The sequence below is a fragment of the Sciurus vulgaris genome (assembly GCF_902686455.1).
Source record: "Sciurus vulgaris genome assembly, chromosome: 8".
In the NCBI taxonomy this organism is placed as follows: domain Eukaryota; kingdom Metazoa; phylum Chordata; class Mammalia; order Rodentia; family Sciuridae; genus Sciurus; species Sciurus vulgaris.
Window position 1 is genome coordinate 23,943,453 of NC_136468.1, and position 18,813 is coordinate 23,962,265.

The 18,813-nt window shown below is 40.6% G+C and overlaps 1 protein-coding gene across 3 annotated transcripts in view; it reads left to right on the forward strand.

Annotated features, from left to right (window-relative positions):
* Positions 1-7,270: 7,270 nt before the first annotated feature.
* CEP41 (centrosomal protein 41) overlaps positions 7,271-18,813 on the forward strand; it is a 41,991-nt gene continuing 30,448 nt past the window's right edge. The window contains exon 1 of one of the 3 annotated variants that reach the window (XM_079149780.1): positions 7,271-7,390. In XM_079149780.1, coding sequence (XP_079005906.1) covers positions 7,358-7,390 — 33 coding nt within the window. In that variant the 5' untranslated portion in view covers positions 7,271-7,357. Of the gene's footprint in view, positions 7,391-7,491; positions 7,815-18,465; positions 18,539-18,813 lie in introns of those variants that run through there. The other 2 variants (XM_079149782.1, XM_079149781.1) reach the window with 2 other exon arrangements.

Here is an 18,813-nt window from a genome sequence, read left to right on the forward strand (position 1 = left end):
GCACCCTAAGTTCAGTATGCTACCAAAATAATAATAATAATAATAATAATAATAATATAATTTCTATTGTTTCATTTTCAAGGTCATTGATTTTGATTCTCTTATCAGCTGTGTCCAGTCTGCTGATGATCCTATTGCAAGAATTCTTGCCGGGTGCAGTGGCACACAACTGTAATCCCAGTAACTCGGGAGGTTGAGGCAGGAGGATTGCAAGTTTGAGACCAGCCTCAGCAACTTAAGTGAGGCTCTAAGCAACTCAGTAAGACCTTGTCTTAAAACCAAACATATAAAAGGGAACTCGGGTTGTAGCTCAGTGGTTAATACCACAAGTTTGATCCCTAGCATCAAAAAAAGAAAAGAAAAAAGAATCCTTCATCTTTGATTACTGTATTATTTCTTGCATTGACATTTTAAATAGATTCTCTTTGCCAGAATTCTCCATATATTCATATATGTTTCTAACTTTTTTACTAGAACTTAACCGTATTAGTTAGAGTTATTAAAAAAAAAAAAAACCCGTCTGATGGATCCTAATTGTTGATTCTCTTCATTGCTTTATCTCCCGACAATAAACCTCTCTGTCATTTTTCTTTTCTTTTTTCATGTCATAATTTAATATCGAATGCTGAACATTATGTATAACAAGCTAGTAGAAATTGAAAAGAAGTGTATTATGCTTGGATATGGCCATGCCCTGTCTTCTGCTAGGCTATTGTTGTTGGGGGGCTGAGCTGGTTTGAATGTGGGTTTTGCTATCATTACCCTCAGTGCATTAGAGAGGGATGTGATCTTGTGTTTGGAGGTGGGAATGGGTCACTACAGGGTTTTCCCCAATATGCCTGCTTTCAGCAGGGCCTACACAGGGTCTCTCCGCAGACCTGCCTGTGGCAGCAGCTAAGATGTGGTGGCAGCAGGTGGTAGTTCTCGATTCTCCTGGTCCAGCCTCGATCTTAGGCAAGGCTGTGCTCCTGGAACTGGAGGCTGACACCCTCTCAGAGTAACCCCCTTCCTCCCTTCCTCCTTCTGTGGTAGCTAAACACTGCCTTGTATCTTTGGTGGGACTTGGCAGAAGAGAATTACCTGTCTTTCTCCTGGTGTTAGTCTTTCTCACCTGCACATTGCTGCAGGTTCTTGGAATTAAGAGGCTTTCTTGACCACCAACCCCCAGCCCCATATGAAAACAGCTTTTGCTTCTATCTTCTTCCCTTAGAACCTGGGAGTGAGAAGGATTCTTTTCTTCCTTTCCTCAGACGCAGACAGATTTGGTTTCTATCCCTCCCTCAGGTCACCTCCTCTAATGGCCTAAGGTTTTATCAATTTAATAATAGGAGTGTCATAGGATATGGGTGGTGGTTTGAGCTTGTTCCAAGTAGCAATCGCTTCCTGCAAATCTATACCACTAAGGGAGCATCTGACCTCCTGCCCTGCTCCCAATCTTTCTTTGAGGATTCAGAGATGCTGATGGAGAAGACATTACAAGTGAACATAAACTCATCTTGTGTCTGGGGCTCTATATTAGTGTGTGTGTGTGTGTGTGTGTGTGTGTGTGTGTGTGTGTGTGTGTAAATATCTATCTTAAGGAACACAACTATGGAGGCTGTCAAGTCCAAAATTTACAGAGTAGGTGGGCACGCTAGAGACCCAGGGAAGAGCAACCAAAAGCAGCCTGCTGGTAGAATTCTCTCTGCCCTGGGGTGGTCAGTCTTTTTTTCCTATATCTTCAAATAATTGAATGAAGCCCACTCATGTTATAGAGGTTAATCTGCTTTGCTGAAAGTCAATTTACTTAAATGTTAATCTCATTTTAAAAAGCACCTTCACAGAAACATTTACAATGATTTTGACCAAATATTTGGGTACTAAGGCCTAGTCAATTTGACATATAAAGTTAACCATTATGGTCCCTGTTATTCCATACTGATCTTCTAACCCAAACTCGGCCTCTTGGTGTTGGTGAACATTCTAGATGATTTCTTCTCTCCACTTTTTCTCCAGTGCTGTACCAAATGTAAAATTTGTGTGTGTATCTCTTCTCTCCTGAGGGGGCTTGTCGCTTTTTGAGTCAGGTTATGTGACTAACTTGTGACTTCAGCTCTCTGAAGGATTCAAGGAAACTTTTTATTTTGCAAATTATTCATTTTTCCTATAATTAAGATGGGAGTGATGTTCCCTTGCAGCTTTTTATATTCCAAATGAAAGCAGAAATATCATTAATGTGACTTTTACTTTGTTTTTACCCCAGGTGTGATCTTGTTTATTTAAAAAAATCATGAACAGGAATTATATTTGCAGAGTTTAGCACAGTGGTTGTAAATTAGTGACCCATAGGTGTCACATGAAAACCTAAGTTTCTAGATTATTTTGAAAAATTGATGATCTGACATCTGACACACAGAATCCACATTTCCTGGCCTTTTCATAAAGCACTGGCACGCCACTGTATCCACTCTGTCTACCGTGTCCAGAGTGTGACAGCTATACCTCCCAACATGATTCCTCCTTCATGTCTTCAGGGAGGACTATCCTGAGACCCAGGTCAGTTTCTCAGAGCCCAAACTGGCCTTATGGCCGAACATCATTCTTTTTTGATTGTTTGTTTGTTTTGTGGTGCTGGGGATTGAACCCAGGGCCTTGTGCACATGAGGCGAGCACTTTACCAACTAAGCTATATCCCCAGCCCAGAATATTATTCTTGCAAAGCCCAGGCCAAAAGCTGGAACATGACACGTGACAACCAAATGTCCTGGGCTCCATCACGAATGGTCCAAGAGGTCTTAGATCTCCTGGGAGAGGACACCAAGCATCACAGCCAAGCTTTCCACATACTTCACTGCTATGGTTCGAATGCATCCCCTAAATTTTGTGTGTGAGCAACTTGATCCCCAAATTCATATGTTAATATTATTTGGAGGAGGAACCTTTGGGAGTTGATTACGTGTTAAAAACTCTGTCCTTATGAGTGGATTAATCCAATCATAGATTAATGGGTTGATAGACTGATGGGTTATTAAGGAAGTGACTTTGTTAAAAAAGGGAGCTCTCTTGGCAAGATTGCTCTATCTTGCCATGTGATGCCCTTGGCCATGTTATGATGCAACAAGAAGGACCTCTCACCAGAGCCAAGCAGAGGTTGGCACTATGCTCTAGGACTTTCCATCTCCAGAACTCTGACCTAAATCTGCCTCAAGTTTTTATAAATTAACTGGTCTCAGGTATTTTGTTATAGCAACAGAAATGGATTAAGGTACCCATAGAAGTGTCTAGAACTGCATGAGTAGGAATGCTGACACTGTAAAGAAAGCATCCATGATACCAATTATTTCAATTTCTTTGTTTCATTAGAAAGTAATCCAATCTGAGAGGTGGGTAATACTCCCCTGTGAGGAGATGCGGGATGGTTGAGGCCTTTGGTCCCAGACCCAGCACTTTAAGCCTAAGCCAGAGGCAGAAAAATTCCAGTCCCCCACTCAGAGGTGGGTATGCTCATCCCTTGAAAGCATCCCACCCGCAGTAGAATGACACCAACTTGTTATCACCATTGAAGGGACTTAAAGACAGGGTGAGCCTGCAGATCTTTGGGTTCACTTTTGGTCCTGCCTCAGCGGCAGTTTCATTTTGGAGGGCCAAGGGAATGACCCCAGGATTGGACTGGATTGGGCAGAATTGTCTCCTTAACCATCTGGAAGTACATATCACTTAGGAAATGAAGGTAAATGAAGCCAAGAAAAGGAGCCAAGGCGCATATCCAACAAGTAACATCATGAGACAGGCCTGAGGGGAGGGTGCTGGGCTTTAGTCAGGAAACCAGGTTTGACACCCAAGGGTGGAGGGATGGAGAGCTAATCGGGTGGAGATGATGAGACTGGACAAAGAGAGCGATCCAGGATGGATGGTCCAGAGAATTTGAGGCATGGGAAAGGGCCAGCCTGCTTGACACCAACATGCTCATTTAGTTCTAGTAGGGGAGACTAGGAACTGACTAGATACAGGAACACCTAAAACACAAACTAGTCTTATGATGACCACAGGGACCTACCTGGGACTCCCCCCAGCTCTACAGAAGCTAGAAGCTTTCAGGAACCCATACAGGGTTAAAAAGAAGACATCAAACAAATGGAAGTTCACAAGAGCACTTCTAACTTCAGGAAAAATAAGATTAATCAGTGGAAGTAGGAACTTTTAAAGAAAAGAATCAGAACTTCTTCTCTTACAAACAAAGCTTGAACCTCTTAGCAATCACGACTCTGATTGCAAGGGTCTCGTTCAAGTGCCTGGAGAGTCTTTTACTGCCAAGAACTGCAGCACTTCACATAGAGGAATTACTCGGAATTCAGCTCTGGTCTAAATCAGCCCAGACAAAAGCCATAGACAGTTTCCAGTCGGCATCAGGTTTTTTTGTTTCTTAGAGGGAGAATATGATTTTTAAAGTAGAGAAAGAATTCACACTCACTGAAGAAATCTGTGAAATGCATAAAAGTATAAAAAATAAAATAAATATCCATATTCCATAACCCAGAGATAGTTTATATTTAAAATTTTTTCATTTTTTTCCCTGTGCATACCTGTACTTTTTCTGTGTGCATATCAGGATCATATTAAATTTAAAAAAAAAAAGTTGCCTGATGCTCTTTTCAGTTACTATATCAGGAGCAGGTCTCCATTGCCTTAATTATTCTTTGAGACATAACTTCTTCATGGTTCCATAAGGTTGCTTTTTTAAAAACTACTTTTAGTTGTAGATGGACACAATACCTTTGTTTTATTTATTTATTTTTATATGGTGCTGAGAATCGAACCCAGGGTCTTACATGTGCTAGGTAAGTACTCAACCCTGAGCTACGACCATAGCTCAAGATTGCTTTTTATTTATATGTCATGGTATATTTTAACCATTTTTACTAGGTGATCAATTAGGTTGATTCAATTCTCAGCATTTCAAATCAGATTCCAATGAATATCTATGGCTATGATCTCTGAACATCAGTCCAATTATTTGCTTAGGAGAAATTCTTGAACTATTAAGATTTGAGGACTTTTCAATACCCACTCTCAGATTGCTTTTCAAGATGGTTTTACTTCTTTATATTCACACTAATAGTGTACAAATGTGTTTGTTTTATAAATTATTAGTGAACACTGAGCATTACTATCAAAAGGAAGAGAGAAAAATACCCTTTCCTCATTTGTTAGTTGGAAAATAGGATTGAGCAATTTTGCTTTGTATTTTTTTATTATTAGACACTTTTTCATATGTTTATTAAATGTTTTTTCTTCTGTGGATTATAATTTTCATCATTTACCTGTTTTTCCTATTGAGGGTAAGTACTTTAATTTTGATCCAATTTTGACACAGCAGGATCCAAAAGGAATCATGATGTTAAAGGCCTTTAGGTTTATAGCTTGAAGTTTTCCAAAGATTCTGGCGAGGCATATTGTGAAGGAATTTCAAAGTGTGGCCAGTGAACCCTCCTGCATCAGATTCAAGGGATAGGGGCAAGGAACATGTATGTAAATTGCTACACCCCAACACACAGCATCAGATTCAAGAACCCACATTCCCGTTATCTCTCTATATGCTTCATATGCAGCTCCGGTTTGATAAACCTGATATTCCCATGCCTTGGAACCGAATGCTTGTACAAAGAAATGAGCCAAACAGTGAACAGAAGCAAAATGGGCTTTCTGGCCTCTTGACCATTGTTCTTTTACTTGATTAATGCATTACTACCCATTTACTCAGTCCTCCAACTAATAGTCATCCTTGATACCTTCTTATTCTTTGCCCCCTTTGTTTTCTCATGTTATATGCATGAGAATTTACCTACAAATATCTTTTGTCTTTCCTTTTCTCTTTCTCACCACCCCTTGGTTGCTTACTATCTTCCTTTTTTTTCCTGTTTATCTACTTATAATCTCCAAGCACCCCCAAGCCATCCGAGGTAAGCAACATGTTCTAAGTAGTAAGGAATGGAGAAGCTTTTGCTTTTATGCTTCTAGATGAATATCCTCCTCACCACCCACTTTTCCAATTTTTTGCAACCCCAAATCCTTTCTTGTTCTAGTGGAAGAATGAAAGATGGAGCTTTTAGAGGGGTTAAAGGATTGGAGAACATTAGGGAAGTTAAGATAAAACTCGGTAAGTATTAAAGAGTGACTGCAGTTCAAGAAGCAACTGTGGCCATAGTTCAAGACCCTGGAGGTCAAATAGCTCTGAATGACAACTCCATCCAAGGTATGACCCTAAGTATGGGTTGCTGAAGGAGCTGAGAGACAGACATGTGAGACCACATTGTTGAAATGGTCATCTGCACAGACCCTGAAGTGGCTCACATTTACACTATTATTCGGAGAGCCAGTGAATATGAACAGCTCAGAGTAATCTTTCTCCATTCCTGGAAAAACAACTTTGAGCACAGGACAAAGGGTTACTGTGCTGTTCCTTCCATGTAAAAGGAAATAATTTTGATGGATTTGGTGGGACATTTAAGAGCCAAGTCAAACTGTGTGCGTAATTGTTTTGTAAAGGTGCTAGGACTTAATTTTCAGATCTGGAATGAGAACAGGTGGTGGCTGGTGGCAGGAGTCACAATGGTTTCCATGACGACGGGATTGGGTTTTAGTCATCTTCCCATCCTCCACAAAACCTACTGCAGCTTTTCTCATAAGGTGCTTATTAAATACTTGTTAAATGAATGATGAGCCACTGAATGGTGTGTGCTTTGCAATTAAATCTGCCGTTTTTTCGCTAGCCTAAAAGCTTTTAAAGCAACAATAATTACTGTATTTACTCGTGATATTTTGCATAATTTGCATAATAACTTAACCGGAAAACAATAAACTATATATCCTTATTCCTGCTCCATATCGTATTCCGTTTTGGGGAGAAGTAGCCCAGCTGTTTGATTAGAATGGCCTTAAGACCAGGGAGGGGGCTCGAAGGAGGTGCGTCCCATGTTGCATTCCTGCTCCCCCATCAGCTAAACGCCCCTTTGGTCCCCATTCTGGACACCCTCCCCCGCCTTGGGCACTGCGCAGGCGCCAGTCTCCTCCCGCCCTCCCCCGCCCCGAACCCCACTTCCCGCCCTAAGGCTGGAGCTCGCGGTCCAGCACCGGAGCACAAAAGGCTGCGCTAGCTGGCGTCCCGCGTAGTCCCTAGCAACCATTGATCAGAGTCTCGCTCTCCCAAGACCCTGCACTGAGACAGTAAGCGGGGCAGCCATTGGCTGGCCCGCGAAGGGAGGCCAATCGGAAAAGAGATTATAGGGAGGCGGCAGAGCGAGGTCGCGGGGGGGTTTGAAGCTAGGGTTATAGGCAACCCGTGAGGCTAGAACCCCGAGCGTGGTCGGTTGGAGCCAATATGTCTGTCCGGAGGCACATTGGGAATCCTGAGGTGAGGGCCAGGTCCGGACCCCAGAGCCGGGCGGGGCGGGCGCACCGGAAAAGGCGCCACGTGGGCAGGGACGACCTGCCAGCTACTTCCGCCGCCCGGAAGGCGGGAAGCGGCCGGCGTGAGGAGGGGTCGGAGCTCTGGGCCAGGGGCGGGGCGGGCCTGGGGCTCCGCGCCACGTTTGGCGTCCGGTGGTGACAGTCCCCAAATACGGACTGGACGCCCAAATACTGTTTGTCGCCGCGAGGAGCGAAGTACATAAAGTCACAGCCCCCGCCTTCAAAGGGCTTATAGTCTAGGAGTGACAGTTGCAAAACTAGTGAAATACAAAGGCAGCTCCGAAAAATAGAGCCGGCATGCGTAACGGCATGGGTACAGCAAGTGGAGGAACAAGCGGACCGACCCATTGGAAAAGGGAACAAAATAGGTGATTAGTTTTACCCCTCTTCCCTAGGAGCTTTAACTTCCTCATCTTTCTCACCCTTGGCGCTTTGCTGCATTCGTATCCATCCAGGGTCAACAAATATTAGATGCCTACCAGGCAGTAGTTGCTAGACATAGAGAACAAAACGAGACCTCCGCCCTCTGTAAGTCTCCTGAAGGAGACTTATAAACAAGATCTGAATACATAAGACCCAATGGAGGAAATGAAAGAAGGGTCCTGGGCATTTCAAGGCCATTCATTAGTCAGGTGAAGAAGCATCCCAGGCAGAAGAGCCTGAGCAAACAGTTGAGCATGAAGGCGTGTTGGAGCTCCGAAGAGTCCCTGCAGGAGTCCATAGAGAGGCAGAAGTAGACTTGGGAGGGGCCTTCTGTGTCTGGCTAAGGTTCTTGGCCTTTATCCCAAACACGATTTGCAGTCATTTCATCTGGGTGAACCCTTGGTGCAGTTTTGAGAAAGGATGAGTTCAGGCTGTGCAGAACACCATGATCAATTAGTAATGTCTAAATACTGTATAATCTCACATGTGAGATCTAAAAAGTCCAACTCAGAGATTAGAATGGTTTCACTAGAAACTGGGGATAGGTGGAGAGACGGGGGAGATGTTGGTCAAAGTTTCAGTTAGGAGGACTAAATTTTTGAGATCTATTGCACAACAGAATGTCTACAGTTAATATATTGTATATATTTCAAAATAGCCAAGAGTAAATTTCAGTGTCATACCACAAAAAAATTAAGCAAGGGACTGGATAGGTTAATTAGCTTGATTCAATCATTCTACTCTGTGTGTGTGTGTGTGTGTGTATGTGTGTGTGTTGCCCATGAATCACATTGTACCCTATAAATATGTACAATTATGGTTTGTCAAAAACAATGTTAATAAGAAATGTCTATGGGGAGTGAGGAGGTAGACTACTAGAGAGCAGTAGTTTGCCACATAATTAATTCTCTTACCTGCTATTATGAATTTGAGAAGATTTTGGAAAGTTTTAGTAAGGAGTGACATGGTAAGATTTACATGGTCAGATGACTGTAACCTCAGGATGTGAATGAACTTGAGGAGACCAGGATTAGAGATAGGGAGATTGGTGAGGTAGGTAATTTGATACAGATCTAAACTGAGGCTACTTAAACTAGAGACAGAATTGAGCAATTTTCAAGGGGTATATTATGGTTTGTATCTGGAATGTCCCCAAAGTCTCATGTGTTGAAGACTTAGTCCCCAGTGCAGCCATGTTCAGAGGTCAGGTGTTTTGGGATTGGATTATGAAGGCTCTGACTTCATTGGTGGATTAACCCATTGATAGCTGAAAGTAATACTGGAAGGTGGTAGAAACTATAGAGACAGGTGGGTCATGGTTGGGAGCTTGTTCTTGGATACTAGATCTGGTTCCAAGCCCCTCCTCCCTGCTTGTTGCTGCTAGGAGCTTGGCATCTCTGCTCTACCACATCCTTCCACCATGTTTCAGCCTTGGAGCCAGCTGACCATGGACTGAACTCTCTGCAACTGTGAGCAGAAAGAAAACCTTCTTTAAGTTGTTTCTGTCAAGAGTATTGACTATAGCAGTGAACTAGCAGGGTGAAATCATGAAGACTCCATGATTAAATTTGGGAGTGTGATACATGACCCATCTTCTCCATCCTTTTTCTTAAATTCATTATTCTGATGTTGCACCTAATGACTGGTTCTCTAATTTTCTTCATTTTTGTTTCCTATTCTCCTTATATTTATATTTTTTGCTTTATTTGGGAGATTAACTTTTTCTGCTAATCCTGTTATTGTTTTTAATTTCTGCCAGTATGTTTTTAATTTTTTGGAGTTCTGTTTTAGGACATTTTGGTTGTTTTCAGTTTGGGGCTATTACAAATAAATATACCAGTGTTTGAATGTAGCTCTTTGTCCAGAATAGATACCCAGGAGTACAATTGATGGGTTTTATGGTAAACATATGTTAGTTTTCTTAGAATTGCCAAACTATATTTCAGAGAGACTATGCCATACTGTTCCTACCAACAGTGTATGAGACATCCAGGTTTTGTAAAATCTTGGCAATATTTGATATTGTCAATATTGCTGGTGGTGATGACTGTGTAAATATTGTTTATTTCAGAAGTAATCATTGAGATTACATGTTTTTTCTTACGCTTTTCATTTTTTCTGGAGTTTTTGCCTTTACTTTTATTCTATACTTTCTATGAATAATGTAGGAAATTTTCTTACATCACTATTTACAATTTTCCATTTGCCCAGAGAAAGTTGGGGTGTGTAGAGAATTTTATATTGTAATTTTGGTTTACATAAATGTTATAACATTATACATATGGTTATTTGACTTGCTTTTTTTTCCCACTTAATATATCTTGGAGATCTTTCTGTGTCAGAGAAATATAGCTCAACTTAATTATTTTAACTCTTACCTAATACTTGATATGGTCATATATTTTTTGTTTTTCTGGTTATGTTAGAACCTAATTTGTGTAAATGGATTGATTTGATTATTCATACTCTTATAGCTAATTTTAGTTCTTATTACTTTTACCTTCCACTCTTCTCCCTTCACCGTAATCATCTACTCCCATACATGTAATGTCTATCTTTCCAATTTACAGGCTTTATTTTTCTTACATGACATATAATGTTATATGCTTAAACATTTTACAAAAGTATTATGCTATTTATCTTTACAACTTTTATCATTCAAATTATGCTTGCATTCCATATAGATACATATGTCTTCTTGAAAATTTTTAACTGCTGTACAGTAATGTAGCATTTTATTTATCCATTCCTCCGCAATGGTCATTTAGGTTGCTTCTGACTTTTGCTGTTATAAACACTGATGCGATGAACATTTCTACTGTTGAGTTTTGAGGACTCTTTTTATATTTGAGATATTTATATTTGCTGGATATGTGATTTGCAAATAATTCTTCCTCTGTAGCTTTCCTTCCTTCCTTCCTTCCTTTCTTTCTTTCTTTTTTTTTTTTTTCTTTTTCTTTTGAGTATTGAATCCAGGGTGCTCTACCATTGAGCTATATCCTGAGCACTTTTTAATTTTTCATTCAGGATGGGATCTCACTAAGTTGCCCAGGCTGGTCTCTATCTTGCAGTTCTGCCTCAACCTCATGAGTCACTGAGATTACAAGCATATGTCGCTATACCTGGCTGTAGTCTTTCTAATCCTACTAGCAGGGCCTTTTTTAAAGAAAAAGATTTTTTTTTCTTTTTAAATTTTAATTGTTTTAGTCACAGCTTTACAGAGATGGTAATTCACATAACTCACCCCTTTAAAGTATATATTTTAATGGTCAGTAGACATGTGCAGTCATCACTAGAGTTAATTTAGAACTGTCATCACCCCAAAAAGAAATACTGTGACTTCTAGCTGGCATCAGTCTTCCTATCCCTCCTTCCCACCCAGTTCTAGAAATCCCTGATCTATTTTTTGTCTGTATATTTTATATAAAAGAAGTCATGGAAAAAATGTGATCCTTTGTAACTGCCTTCTTTCTTGCATGATGTTTTAAAGGTTTATCCTTGTTATTTCATGCATTAGTACTTCATTCCATTTATTGCTGAGTAGTATTCTGTCACATAGATATATCTCATTTTGTTTATCCATTCTTCTATTGATGGACATGTAGATTGTTTCAAGTTTGGGGATACTACGAATAATGCTACCATGAATATTCATATATATGTTTTTGTGTGAACATGTATTTTCATTTCTCTAATGATATGTTGTATGACTATATATGTATACATACAAACACATATATCTATGTATATACACACACATGCATACCCCTTTTGGGTGCTGAGATCCAGGAATGGGCTAACTAATGGTAGTTTTGGTTGGTTGGTTGGTTTTTGCAGTACTAGGGTTGAACCCAGAGGATCTCTACACTGAACCACACTCCCAACCCCTTTTCTTTTGAGACAGTCTCACTGAGATGTCAGATTGGCCTTGAACTTGCTCTCCTCCTGCCTCAGCCTCACAAGTCACTGGGATTACAGGTGTGGGTCACTGTACCTGGTTCCAACTAATAATAGTTTTAAAAAATGTTTTCCCCCTGCATAGTCTCTGTTTCCTCCAAATATCTGTTTTTTGTTTTGTTTTGGTGGAGATGTTTGTATCAGTCAGCTTAGATTGCCATAACAAAATACCACAGACTGGGCAGCTTAAGCCACAGAAATTTATTTTCCACAGTTCTGGAGTCTGAAAGTTCAAGATCAAAGTGTCAGTTGAGTCAGTTTCTAGTGAGGACTTTGCTTCCTGGCTTGTAAATTCGAGGGGAGAGGGAATTCATTGGTGTCTCTTCTTATAAGGACCCTAATCCTATTTATTAATTCTGTTGGATAAGAGATAATGATCTCAGGCTTCTTTTAGTTCTCAGTTATTAATTTGTGTTTTTGAATAGGAGATTTTTTAAATTTAATTGGTACATTATTCTTATACATAATGGTGGAATTCATTCTGTCCTGTTCATACATGGACATGACATAATTTGATCAGTCTTATATCCTAATATCTTCCCATCCCCTCTGCTCCTCACTCCCCTGATCTGCTTGCTCTTTGAGTAGGAGATTTTAAAAGGTGAGGTCTTTGTATATTGGGGAGAGGCTTGCTGATGGTGAGCTTTATTATAGAATGATCTCACTAAGCCATGGTTTAGGGACTCACCCCTTTGCGCCTTCAGGTCTCTCCTCTCTGCCTGGTCACATTCTCCAGAAAATTTCTCTGGTCTCCTGAGAGTAAAAGCCTAGAGGGATTCCTGGTGGGATTACAGCTGGAGGCTAAATTGTAACACTAATGTACATCATTCACTTATTACTCTCATTTTCAATAATGATATCTCTGCCTTCTGCTGTGCAGAGACATCCCACTCTAGAAATCCTTTCCAGGAAATAAATCTATAGACATCTGCTAGGATGGGCACGGGGCAGTCACTCGGTAGCACAGAGGGGCGAGGGATTTGGAGATCCAACTGCTTTTCAAAGAGCCTTCTACCGCCCTTCTTTCAGCCACTTCTTTTACTCCCCACCTTTGGAGGTGCCTGAGTCTGTCAACTCCTCAGCCTTTTAAGACTTGTTCTTGGCTTCTTTCCGTTCTTCCTTAGTCTTCAGTTATCTTGAATACATCAGGCATTTTCATTTGTTGATCTGCTTTCTAGAGTTTAAGAATCTATTGCTCTACTGCTGTCACTTCTCCCTCTCTCTGTTTTTTTTTTTTGGGGGGGGGGTGGGGGGGTGGGGGGAGGTGCAGTATGTCCTTAAAATAATACCCTTCAGTGAAGTTTATTGAGGTTTTGGGAGGGAGTGAAATAAAATGCATTAATTTGATCTGCTATCTTTGCCTGGTAGGTCATCTGTACTTATTTTATTTACTTATTTGCTTTCTGGCATACTTACAAGAACATAAGATAGGGACCTCATCTGCTGTGTTGTCTCATTACCTGGCACACAATAGCATTTCATAAATATTTGTCAACGAGTGCATGAATATATATATATATATATATATGTGATTGAGATCTATCTATCTATCTCCATATCTGTCTGTCTATCTATCTATCTATCTATCTATCTATCTATCTATCTATCTATCTATCTCTAAAGCTGGAGAAGTCAAGGCTGAAAGTTCACAAATCGGAAATTAGAAGCCTATAAATGGAAATAAGCCTAAGTGTTTGGCTTACAGAGAACCTATTGATTGAGAAGGTGGAATCCTGGGGAGTACAATAATTAAGTGGCTGACAGAGAAATGATCTGTGTGTCATTGGAGAATCAGAGGAAAGAGATACCACCGAAGCCAAGGGAGTGGAAACTGAAGAAGGTGGGGATATATGTCAGTGTCACATGGTACAGAAAAGTCAAGTAAGTTACAGTCTGAAAAGTATCCATTATATTCATCAAGTAGTGGATCTCAGATGTTGGGTAGCTGCCATAGAACACTCAGTGGAATGGTTAGCAGCACTGTAATGGACTGAAGAGAAGGGCAGATATGTAGTGTATATTATTGTTCCTACGGAGCTTAGCTAGAAAATAATAAAGGTGGGGTGGATATTCTAATTATATATTGATTTGTTATGAACATTCCCCTATTTTATTTTTATTATATTTTATTTTTAAATTATTTTTAGTTGTAGATGGATACAGCACCTTTATTTTATTTATTTTTATGTGGTGCTGGGGATCAAACCCAGTGCCTTACACTTGTGTTCGGCAAGCACTCTACCACTGAGCTATGACCCAGCCCCCATTCCCCTATTTTAAAAAAAAGAAATCATCATTTTACTATTATCCCTCATGGTTTTGAAAATCCAGTGGGCTCAGCTAGGTGGTTCTCACTTAGAATCTCTCAAGTGGTTTTGCAAACAGATGGGGACTGGAGCTAAGTTACCTTGTCTATTGGCCACACAGATGGGCTTTTCTGTGTGGCTGTGTGGCTTGGCCTTCCCCATTACATGATCACTGAGTTCCAAGAGCAAGAGTTCCAAGAGTGTCCTGAGAGAACCAGACAGAAGCTATACTTACTTTTATGATCTGGCCTCCAAAGTAACATGATACCACTTCCCTCACAGTCCCAGACCCACCCAGATTCTGCAGAGGGCACATAGGCTCCACTCAATTGGAGTAGGATGGGACTAGGATGGGAAATTTTCTTATGGCCATCTTGAAAAATACATTTGGAGTGCTTTTCCCAACCCTCTTCCCCATCTTTTTATTCGCAGAAGTTCAACCCTTAAACACAACTCCCGTGCCCACTCTTCTGTGAAGTCTCTTCTCACCCCCAGATTCCCAGAGTCCCTGATATCTGTGCTGCCCACGTGGCACCAGCATGCACACTGATGTTGCTCAGGTCTTCACTTGGCAAGTACTTACTGCTCTTTCACTAGTACAAGACTTTGCAGCAAGTACAAAGATGTACAAGGTTGAGCCCCTGTCGCAAATGCAGGCAGTGAGAAGTGAGATGGCACAAAAAGCAGTAAAATCTAGGCAGGACCTTTAGAGGAGAATTCCTACTAGACCTGTTTGTGCTGGGTCTCAAGAGTCAGTAGAAGTAAAGTTGCTGGGGTAAGGAAGGTATACAGGGAGGGTATTGCATATCATTTGACCCTCCTTAGAGATGTAGCCCTCAAAGGCTCTTGACATTTTCAGTTGTCTCTCAAAGAGCCTGTAATAATACCACAAACATCAACTTCACATCCTGCTTCTTGATGAACTTCGTTCTGACTACCTATCTTGTATCTTTATTTTAAATATATCCAAAGCTTCCTTTTCTACCTGAACCTCTGCCCATTAGCCTATAAACATTCTCAAATAAATTTCTCCCTCTCTCTCTGTTTCTCTCTTTCTCTGTCTCTATCTTTCTCTTCTCTTAAAACAAAACAACAACAAAGATTATCCCTTAGCAACTCTTGGGTTGGGGAAAAAACAAAAAGACCATCTGTCTACTTCCTATCCTTTTCTTTCCTTCCTCCCCTCATACAGGAGACCTGCTGTTTTTACATCTGCCCTTGTCAATTTACCATAACTGCTTCTACCAGGGCCATCTACAATGTCCTGTTTTGCTAAATCCAAATTCACTTTTCTGTTGTTCTTTACTTGACCCGCATTCTTGTTCTCCTGTTCGTGCTTGACCTCTTCTTCTCTGGCTTGACAGCTTTGCTCCCTGTTGATCCCTCCCTTCTTCCTGCAGTTCTTCTTAAATTTTCATGACCCACTTTCTTATGGCCTCTTCTGAGTCTCAGCTAAGGTGCCTCTTTTCCACCTAACCTTCAATGTTGGGGTTTTTCTTCTCAGTTTATACTTTTTCTAGAGTGGTTTTGGCTTTTATCATGGATATATGCTGATAACTCCTATATCTTTTTTGTTTGTTTGTTTTCATAGACTGAATCTCTTTCCTGATTTCCATATAGCCAACTAGATGCTTCCATTTTAGATAACCTACAGGTATCTTATGCTGTGCATACCCTATACTGCACATATCTTGACTACAAGCAAATTCTCCATGTTCCTGCTAGAGTGATCTTATTAAAATGGAAATATAATCTCATCATTCATTCTTAAACTTTCAGTGATTCCCTATCATCTTGTTTTGGGGTCTCTTAACTTTGGCACTGTTGACATTTGGGTTATTTCTTTGTTGTGGGGTCTGTCCTGTCCGTTAGCGAATATTCAGCAGTATCCCTGACCTTCACCGGCAAGATCCTAGCAGCAACCCCAACACCCAGTTGTGGCAACCCTAAGTCTCCAGACATTGACAAATGTTCCTGGGCAAAATTGCACCTGTTTAAGACCCACTGATCCACAGGATAAAAATCCAAATTTGTTAGCCTGTACACAGGCCCTTTGTGATCTGCTCCTGCCTGCCTCTCCAGCGTCATCCATCCTCACATAGCCCTCAGTGTTCCAGGCCCACCAGTTGCCATTAGAGTTCTTAGAGCTGGGCATACCGTCTCTGGCTCGCTGCTTTACCCAGGCTTTTCTCTCTGCCAGGCTCTGTCTCCCACCCACTACTCCTTTATTTGAAAAACCATTTGGGTCCTCAGAAGTCAGCTCAGAAGTCACCCTTTTAGGAAATGGTTCTTGATCCTTAGTCTGGATTAGGGACCATTTTTGTGCTCCTGTCACACCCCTGCTTCCCTCCCCTTGTTCACCACCCTGTCGGACATCGGTATGTCCTGCAGTCAGTGAGAGCTGAATGGCAAGGACTGTTTTTTACCTCCGTGTCCTCAGTATTGGGATCTACTCCTGGTGGGCACTCGGTGCTCAGTAAGTCTTTGTTAAGGAATGAATAGTCTTCCTTGAACAGCTGCTTTCACAGCTCTTTCACTTTCCGCCATTCCAGGCTGTTTGTCATCGAAAGAAAGCCAGTTGGTCAGTAGGTCAAGAAGCAGTCACCCCAAAAGCGAGAATTTTAAAGAAGAAAGTAGGCTGTGCCATAAACTCCATGGCTGTGCCAACAGTGGAGCACAAATAGCTTTACGTTGTGGTTGGTACTAGAAAATCAGCAATAAAAAAAGTTGGACTGAAATGGGAACGTGGAAAAGAAACACTACATTTTTCTCCTGCAGCATATGGATTTCTCATTAGTCCTTGTAAGGGAAAACCGGGGGCGGGAAGGGCTCAGTGACTGCAGCTGTCCACACTCTCCCCTCATCATTCTGCCGCCACCACACCTGGTCCCCAGAGATACCCTCACTTCTTAGCTATTTTGGCTTAGGTATGGACAAATCCCCCTGGTTCAGCAGAGACTGGCCTGGAATTTTTCAAAAGAAGCTTTGCTAGGAAACTAGTGGGAAAAACAAAACAAAAGTAAAAACAGGAAATAAAGTATAGAAATTATAAAAATATAGGGTGCCAAAAAAAAAAAAAATTAACTTCAGATAACTGAAATCAGTATTTGCTTTTCTTGAAATCTAGTATTTGCTTTCCTTAACTCTGTATTGTTGGTTTGTTTCATTTTGCTATGAAATTGTCTCCCTTTGGGGAACTTGTCCTAAATCTCCCTTTTCATCTTTGTTTATTTTCCTTCTATTACTTATGAATCATCTCCATTTTCATCTAGGAACAGAATTGGAATTGGTGTTAAAGTCACTTTCTCCTCTAGATAGCAGGTTACTGATCATAATGAGAAGTGATCAGTAACCTTTTTCTAAGAATGAACCAGATCAGTGCTTGGAAACACAATCTGAGGACCAATGCTAACTGTTCATAATAAGGATTTTACTTGCCAGGTGTGAAGCAGAAATACAGACCATGTCATCAGTTTTTTAATATCACTTAAGAACTGAACTTTTTACTCTAGGATTTTTTTTTTCTTTTTTACCTTTTAGGCATTAAAATAGCAGATGGCAGGTCTCTGTAGTAGAGTGCTTACCTAGTGTGTGCAAGGCCCTAGGTTCGATCCCCAGCACTGGGGAAAAAAAAAAAAAATAGCAGATGGCTTATATTTTTATGTATCAGCTAAAAATTAAATTAAAATTTAAAAAATAAACAATGCTAAAAAATAAAATAAAATAAAATAACAGGTGGTAGTGGTAAGGTTTTGCTTTGGTTTTGTTTTTCATGTCCTTAGTTGGCAAAATTAAAAGTTGATGACTCTCTGTAGGTCCCCCCCCCCCAACAAATTTTTGAAAATTCTTCTTGGTCTCTGAAATCCAAAACTGTGATCAACAGATATTTTGTTCAGATATGTAAGTGTCCTACATTGTTTTCATGCTTTGTAGGTCATTTGAAAATGTATTTCAGTATGCAGTTTACTCTGCAATCCTCCCACCAGGACATGCTGTAAACTGTTTTCAAAGGCAAGTGATGTAATTTTTGGAAGTTTTGATGTTCTCTCCTAAGGAACCAGATAGTTGGCTGTAATTTGGTCTTTATTCAGATACTCATTTATTAACTGAATATCAGTAAATGTACTTAGCATGTACTGGGTTCTGGGCAAATACAAACCTTCAAGGAAATCCTAGAGTAGTGAAGAAGATCTAGTTGTAGACAACAGGAGGTATTGGTATTCTGGGGGACAGGGGAAGAAAGTGCCTAATTCCACTTTGGACAGTGTTACAGAGGAAATAAATTTTGCCCAAGGACAAGTTGAAGAAAGACATTCTAGGCAGACATCTGCCAAGACTGGAGATATTATGGGGACATTCCTGTCCACTTCAACATGGGTGCATGTGCAGAAGATGAAGCTGGAAAGGTATTATCCAGTTTTAATTTCATATTCCACAGCTACCTGTACTGAACATATGGATTTCATACTTGTAGGCTAGAAAGAGGCCTACAAAAGAAAGCCATATTTTGTACTGTCCTTTTTCTTTATCCTTCCCTTCCTTAATGGCTTTTGCACTCACCACAGGATTTTAATATGGCTTAATGTCTTGTGCTTGGATTCAAAGTGTTAACTACCAAAACACAGCACAAGGGAGACCTGGCAGGCATTTTTGCTAACCATAAACTTATCCTTAGCCTGAG